The 7,165-nt window shown below is 60.9% G+C and overlaps 1 protein-coding gene across 1 annotated transcript; it reads right to left on the bottom strand.

Annotated features, from left to right (window-relative positions):
- Positions 1 to 651: 651 nt before the first annotated feature.
- GPR162 (G protein-coupled receptor 162) lies at positions 652 to 6,566 on the bottom strand. The gene is made up of 5 exons (XM_027541168.1): positions 6,459 to 6,566; positions 3,603 to 4,899; positions 2,455 to 2,644; positions 1,713 to 1,870; positions 652 to 1,406 (listed from the first exon to the last, which is right to left on the bottom strand). The coding sequence occupies exons 2-5, from the start codon at positions 4,467 to 4,469 to the stop codon at positions 855 to 857; spliced, it is 1,767 nt and encodes a 588-aa protein (XP_027396969.1). The 5' UTR covers positions 4,470 to 4,899; positions 6,459 to 6,566; the 3' UTR covers positions 652 to 854.
- Positions 6,567 to 7,165: the final 599 nt, after the last annotated feature.

Here is a 7,165-nt window from a genome sequence, read left to right as displayed (position 1 = left end):
GATGGACTGGGCTCCCCTCCACTCTGGGCCCAGGAAAAGGAGGGTGGAAGCCTCCCGCACACCCACCCACACTTGTAGAAGAAAAAGAGCTTTAGAATGCTGCAGGGCGGAGGGTAAACTCCAGGCCTGACACCAAGTCTGCTCAAACGTTTTCCTGCCCAGAAAGTGGGCGCATACACATTTGGGAAAAGGAGGAGAGCTGAGGCATGCAATGTGGCCCGCCAGGCTCCTCTGTCCATGGGATTCTCCAGGCCAGAATACTGGAGTGGGTTGCCATTTCCTTCTCCAGGGTATCTTCCCGACCCAGGGATCAAACTCTGTCTTCTGCATTGCAGGCAGATTCTTTATGTTCTGAGCCACAAGGAAAGCCCGTGGAAGAGAGAGACAACCTCTAAAACCACCTTCACAGATCTCAACAAAGATCCTTCACACCTCACACCAGCAAACTCAAGTGTATCCCCGTGCCCCTCCACCCCAGCCCAAGATGCTCCCAGAAGCCCATCTCTGTGACTGTCTGCATACTTGCCTCTCTCCGGGTGTATTTCTGGGCCTCCGTCCACTACCCCTGCTCTATTTTGTCCTTTATGACAGGGACACCCACCGAAGCCTCTGACCATCCCCTCTGCCACCACAGCACACTGGACACACAGGTTTCCATGGTAACACTTCGACTTTAATACATTTTGCTAGGGAGGATGGCAGGTGAGGCAGGTATCTGGTGACTGGGATGGGAGCCAGCCGGCGTTCCTGGGCCCCGGTTCCCACCCATCTCCTCAGAGTCTGAAGGCTCAGGAATGGAAAGAGGTGTTCCCCACCCAGGCCCCCTTCTCTGAGTCCAGCAGGCCCACTTGGGCTCACAAGGTCAGCTGGGGGAAGATGGGGTTCCCTGGGCCCCAGGATCCTCCCCAAGCTTTTGTGCTCCCTTCGCCTCCTGTCAGGGAGCAGCGTCGCCCGGCACTGAGCCCCAAAGGAAGTCCAATGGCTCGGCTATCAGGGGACCCCAGGGAGAGTCGGCGGGGTGAGACCCCCAGAGGCCTGGGCCGGCGAGGAGAGGGCCCCGGCGAGGCGGCTGGAGAAGGCAGAGGTGTCTCATCGATGAAGGTGGTGATCTCCTCTCGGAAGAAGCCTGGACCCCGTGGGGGTCCCCCACCTGAACCTAGAACCCCACCCTCCAGGAACTGGCGGAGGGTGGCCAGCCCCCCGCCTCCAGCCTCCTCCTCATCCTCCTCGTCCTCCAGCCTCTGCCTTGGTCCCAGGTGTTCAGGGGGGCCCCCGAGGGCCCGGCTCTGGGCTGGGAGGACCCGGATGTCATCAGAGGAGGACCACTTGTGCAGGAAGGAGCCTGGTGCCCGAGGAGTAGAGAAGATGTTGGTCTCATCGTGGGAGAGACGGCGGGACAGAGGTACCTGGGGAGAGGAGCAAATAGACCCTGAAGCACTGCGGGGACAAAGAGGGGACCAAAGTGGGGACCCTGCAAGGTGGCTCTACTCCCTAAACTTTTGCAAAACATCCTCTGAGGGGCAACCTGGTTCAGAGTGGTCTGACTGATGGGGAACCACCCTAACCAGGCCTTCCTTCCACCTCCTCCCACCTCCTCGTCCATGCATTGCAGGCCAGGGCTAGGGGATGAGGGAGGGGTGTGAGGGATAACAGACTGGAGAAAAGTAGTGAGGGGATGCCCAGAACGGGACATGTACTGCTGGGTCCCGTACCTGTAAGTAGTGGACCCTCTCGAGAGGGGGAAAGAGCATGTGCCGTCCAGGTAGCAACTTTACTTGGGTGGGGTCCCTGCCCCCTGGCCCTGTGGCCCCATTGGCATCAAAGCGAACTTTGCACACTCGGCCATCTGCATAGTCATCACAGCCCCCATCTAGAAGAGAAAAAGGGCAGAGTGGTTCGAGGCAGGGAATGCCCACCTCCCCACCCCCTTTAAGAGCTCCCACTCCCTGAGAAGCTCCCCAGAGAATCCTCCTGTTTCCATTAGTCTGTGAGCTCCAAGAAGAAGCAAGAGTGGCTAGTGTCTGTTGCGTTCAGTGCTGAATCTCTAGTGATTCATACACACAGACATGCTTACTTGAAATAGTTACCCACCCACCCCCAGGCACTCTCCCTGAAGTTGGGAAGTCTCCGGAGGGAGGCTTAGCTTCCTCTTGGTTCCACAGCCTTCCTTTATGGCTGTGTTAGGACTCTAGACTGTTTCTCAGTCTCTCTGCCTGGTGGAGGCAGAGCTGGGTAGTGTGGGCTTCCAGGGGGAGTAGAGTGGAGGAATCAGTGGGTGGGCATGGGGAGATGCTTGGGGAGAGGGAATCAGTCCATCCAGAGGAAACCGCAGGTTCTGTCCAGCAGGGGGCACTCCAGAGCAGCCCCCTCCCCACCCCCGAGGTGAGCTGGTAGAAAAGGGCAGGAAAGAGAGCCGATGCCGAGGCAAAGCGAAAGCCCAGCCCCTCCTCTGACCGTCTTCGCCGTCTTCCTCGGACATGATAGCCACGCACTGCTCCCACACCGTGCGCACGTCGGCGCGGTAGCGCTCGCAGGACCAGATGAAGGACGGCAGCAGCAGCGTCTGTGCCATGGAGCACCACAGCACAGCGAGCACCATCCAGGGGGGAGCCGAGTCCGACTTCAGGGAAAAGAAACTCACCACCTGGCAGGAGGAAGGGGAAGGGCGCCGGGTGAGGGCCCAGAGCCGAAGTGGCTCCTCCTCGACCCCAGACCCCACATCCTAGTGCAGCTGGGGGAGGGGAGAGGTAGGAAGTCAGGAAGGGATGGCCCAGATCACATAGGATGAGCTCAGAGCAAAGTTGGAGTGAAGATGGATGAACCGAGTGGGAGGAAGATCCGGAGAGTGTTCCAGAGAGAAAGCCCAGGGGTCTAGAGAGGAGGAGCAGAGGTGTGTAGGAAACTTGAAGACAAGTTGAAATTCAGGAATAAGGACTAGAAGGGGGATGCACAGGGCTTCCCAGGTGGTACTAGTGGTAAAGAACTCGCCTGCCAATGCAGGGGATGTAAAAGACATGAGTTTGATCCCTGGGTGTGGAAGATCCCCTGGAGGAGGGCATGGCAACCCACTCCAGTACTCTTGGCTGGAGAATCCCATGGACAGAGAAGCCTGGCAGGCTGCACTCCATGGGGTCGCAAAGAGTAGGACACAATTGAGCAACTGAGCACATACACCCAGGGGTGCAGAAAGCTGAGGGTTGGGTGGGGTGAGCTCTGTGGGGCTGCCACCCAGGATGCTCAGGACCCTATTGCATCCAGAGGGAATTCAGGGGTGCAGCAAGGAGCCTAACAGCCGGGCTGATAGTTCTGGGGGGCTGAATAGTGGCCCTGCAAGATAGATGATGAAGCCAGAGGACAGGGTGATGGACAGAGCACAGGTGATGGAGTTGAGTACTGGTCACTGGAGAACACGCTATGGAGCTGGGGATAGTGGGAACTAGGAGATGAGATGGACAATGGAGACGGGGGCTCACAGCGGGGCTGAGTAGATGAGAAGATGGATGATGGAGCTGCTTGTGTGGCTGATGGAGTCAGAGGTCAGGTGATCATGCTGGGGTCTGGATATCAGAGAGAGAGTGGGTTTGAGGGAGCCCCAGTCTCACCAAGATGGGTACCCCTGTGAGGGAGTCATAGAGAAAGACGATGGCGCTGACCAAGTTGGTGACCTGCAGAGATGTCTTGGCCGACTCAGAGCCATCCAGCGAGGACCGCCGCTTCCCCCGGGCATCCTCCACCACGATGGCTGGCACCTCGAAGGCTGGACGGGTACCCAAGCCCCCTGGCCCACCCCCCCTAGCCCCACCCCCACCCCCCGCTCTCCGGGCCTGCCGAGCCCTCCGGGGTCGGGCCCACAGCGTCTGGTAGAAGGTGATGGCCACACAGACCAGCCCCATGACGATGCCCCCAAGCAGCAGGAGGCTGAAGCAGACGCCAAAGCCCAGGCCGATCTTGGAGACAATGAACTGGCAGCCACGGGCGTAGTAGCGCTCGCCATTGTTGTGCCAGCCGATGGAGGGCAGGGTGGAGAGGATGAAGCTGACCATCCAGATGCCCATGACAGCGTGCAGTGCCTGCTTCTTGGCGTTGCTGAGGCGGTAGTTGACGGGCCAACGCACCATCCACATGCGGTGGTAGGAGAGGGAGGCCACGGTAAAGCAGGTGGCCAGGGCCAGCGTGTAGTAGGTGGACACGAAGACCTTGCAGATGCTCTCGTTCCAGTCATAGTCGGAGGAGGCCTGGCGCCGCAGCTGCACCACAGCGAAGGTGGTGAGGGGCACGGCAGCCATGAGGATGTGCGTGCCCGCCAGGAAGCAGAGCAGCAGCTCCAGTGGCTTGTGCTTCTGCTGCTTGGCTGAGATGCTAAGGATGATCCAGGCGTTGGCCAGCAGCGCCAGCAGCCCGCAGGCCAGCCAGGACAGCGCGTTCGAGCGGAGGGAGGCCTCCTCTGCCCCCGCCCCGCCCCGAGCCATCCTTCCTCAGTCCCCCCACCCCCCTTGAACTCCTGGGGGTGGGGGCTGGGTCTCACCCAGGAGCCCCGCTCACACGCACCCCCATGACGCCCACAGTCCTTGCCCCAGAGTGAGGTGGGCCGCCCCTAGGCCACCCCTCTTGCTCAGCATTGCATGACTGACCCAGCTGAGGTCCGGCGGGAGGGCAGGGAAGGAGACTGAGGGTCAGCAGAGGTGGTCCTCAGCCTCCATTTTGGGTGGGGCCCTTCCAGAAGTATCCTTGTCGTTAACGGGGAGACAAGCTGATAGCTCCCCCACTAGGAAACTGGCTGGGGAGCCCCAGTCCTCATGCCAGGACTTCCAGCTCCCTTCTTCCTCTGGTTCTTGACCACTTGAGGTCTTCCAGATGCCCCCAAGGATCCTGGGGGTGGTGCTCAGCCTCCTGGACTCACTGCAAGGGAGAGATGAGGTGTGGAAGGGGCAGAGCCTGGGCTGGTCTCCAAGTCGCTCTGAATCCCCTCTTCTCTTGAAATTATAGAAACGACTGGTTACTCCGGGTCACAGGTCGTTCAGAACACTCTCCTGCCCTAACCCCCTCCACGGATAAGAGCTCCAACACTCCACACGGATAAGAGCCCTGCCTTCCAGACCTCCAGGAAAGAAGGTATTCTGACTTCCCATCTCCCATCCACCGTCAGCCATTTTTCCTCCCTCAGGTCCCTCTTTCTGTCCTCTGCTCAATACTACTCAACCGCTATCTTCACATCCCCGAGTCTCTCCCCAGAGCCACGTCGGCCGTGGCAAGCACGACTTGTTTCTTCCCGAGGGCTCATGGGAAACTGGGATAGGGTGTACGGCCTCTCCCCCGCTTTCCAGACTCCTGGATCCAGGGGTCCTGATGCTCAGCCCCATCTCCCCAAGCCTGCACGATCACCCTCCCACTCACCAGGGATCTGGGAAGACGGGAGAAAGGAGGCAGGGACTGAGGGGGGTGGTTAGGGAACCCAAAGGCAGGGAAACCGCTGACATCAGAAGCATCCAGAAATGGAAAGGGGGGAACCAGGGGGAAGGAGGAGAGTTTAAGCAGAAGAGAGAAAAAGAGGGGGCAAAGTGATAGTATCTGAAAATAGAATAAAACGAGAGACCCCTGGAGAGGCGGGGGTGGGTGGAGGGAGGGAGCAGAGGGGAGGGAGGCTGAGAAGAAAAGCCCGGTGTTCAATAAGGTTCGGACTCCCCCCACCCGTGGACCCCCACTCATTCCTCCCCTGCCCGGAGCCTCCGTTTAACTCTAATGGTAAGGAAGGTGTTCTGGATGTGTTGACTCTGAGCTTACTGAGCCCCGGCGAGGAGGCTAAGAGGAAACCCTGGAAAGAGTGGAGGCAGGAAAGATGGGCATAGCGGCTTTGGGGTAAACCGAATAAAAATGGGCTGCAGCAGTGGAAGGTCTGTTTCCTGTACACTTTTAGACCCTTGCCCCCTCCCCCAGAGGTCCTTCGTCCATCCCCCACCTTTGTCTTCCCTGGGAGCCCAGTACACCCTAGTTGCCATGGCAATGGCCAGCCAGAGGAAGATAGAGGGAATTGGTCAGGAGAGCCCCCCCCCCCCCCGCACCCTCCGCGACAGCCTTGGACCCCTTCCCACCCACCCCCACCCAGGCCCAGAGGGTGGGCTCGGGAAGAAACAGCGGGGACTCAGAGAGGGAGCCAGGCAGGAAGGATGTGAAGGACAGACAGAGGAGGTGAAGGACGGAGAGAAATCAGAGGAAGGTGGGAGGGCGTGCGAAGGGACACCGGGGCGGACAGGGGTCCCTTGCCCTTCGGGGTGAAGGGGTAAGGTCGGACGGCTCCTCCCTCCTGCCTGCCACCCACCGCGGTCTCCAGGGCAGAGACAGCAGGTGGCCGGGGAGGAGGGGCCGCCCGGAGGGGAAAGGAGCCGGTGGGGGCGGGGGGGCGGGGGGCTGCGGGGAGAGAGGGGAGAGGCCCGCGGGGGAGCGGGCCAGGGTCGCCTTACCTCGGGCTGCGCCCAGGACTGCCTTGGAGACCGCGCACCCGAGCGACGCGGCTCGCCCGGGCTCCCGCCGCCTGCCGGCTCCAGCTCGCCGCCCTCGGCCCTCCTCCCTCCTCCCCCCGGGGCCTCCCTCCTCCCGCCCGTCCCAGCCTCTCGGCTCGGCCCCCTACATGCCCGCCGGCCCCTCTCTTCCGGGGTCCCGCCACTGCCCGCAGTCCGGAGTCGGGATGGAGGCCAGCCCGGGGGGACCGGACGGTGGGGACCTGGCGGGGGAGGGGCTAGGCAGGTGCCGGGAGGGAACCGGCTTCATTGGTGACCTGGCTCGAGTCCTGCCCCCACCCCACCCGGTTTTCCCCGCGAACTCAGGCTCCAAGAGGCCGCTGGTATGGCCCGGGGAGGAGGACGCGTGTGTTCCCCAGTGTATCTGTAAGGGCTGCTCCCAGGATGAAGGCTCACGCGAGCGTGTGCTGGAGGCTGCAGGAGTGAGGGGCGGTGGCCATGCTGGGGCTGCTTGTGGGATACAAGGGGCTAGAAGGATGCACCTCCCCCCAATACACTGCTGCCTCCTCCTGAAACACAAACTCACACTTGTGTGGGGGACACACACAGTTCTCACGCACACATCGCAGTTTCTCACGTGGCGCGCGCACACACGGTCCCTGCAGTCTCTCCCCTTCAGTAGAACACATACACGCGCATACTCAGGGCCC

The sequence above is a fragment of the Bos indicus x Bos taurus genome, chromosome 5, assembly GCF_003369695.1.
Source record: "Bos indicus x Bos taurus breed Angus x Brahman F1 hybrid chromosome 5, Bos_hybrid_MaternalHap_v2.0, whole genome shotgun sequence".
In the NCBI taxonomy this organism is placed as follows: domain Eukaryota; kingdom Metazoa; phylum Chordata; class Mammalia; order Artiodactyla; family Bovidae; genus Bos; species Bos indicus x Bos taurus.
The sequence above is the reverse complement of the archived record's forward strand: the minus strand, read 5'-3'. Positions and strand labels throughout refer to the sequence as shown.

Excerpts from the sequence above, each read along its gene's own strand:
- GPR162 (XM_027541168.1), bottom strand. The coding sequence starts at position 4,469 with ATGGCTCGGGGCGGGGCGGGGGCAGAGGAGGCCTCCCTCCGCTCGAAC. Across the intron at positions 2,645-3,602 it reads TCACAGGGGTACCCATCTTG|GTGGTGAGTTTCTTTTCCCT; the intron begins GTGAGACTGGGG and ends TCCTCCTGCCAG. Across the intron at positions 1,871-2,454 it reads CGAGGAAGACGGCGAAGACG|ATGGGGGCTGTGATGACTAT; the intron begins GTCAGAGGAGGG and ends TTTCTCTTCTAG.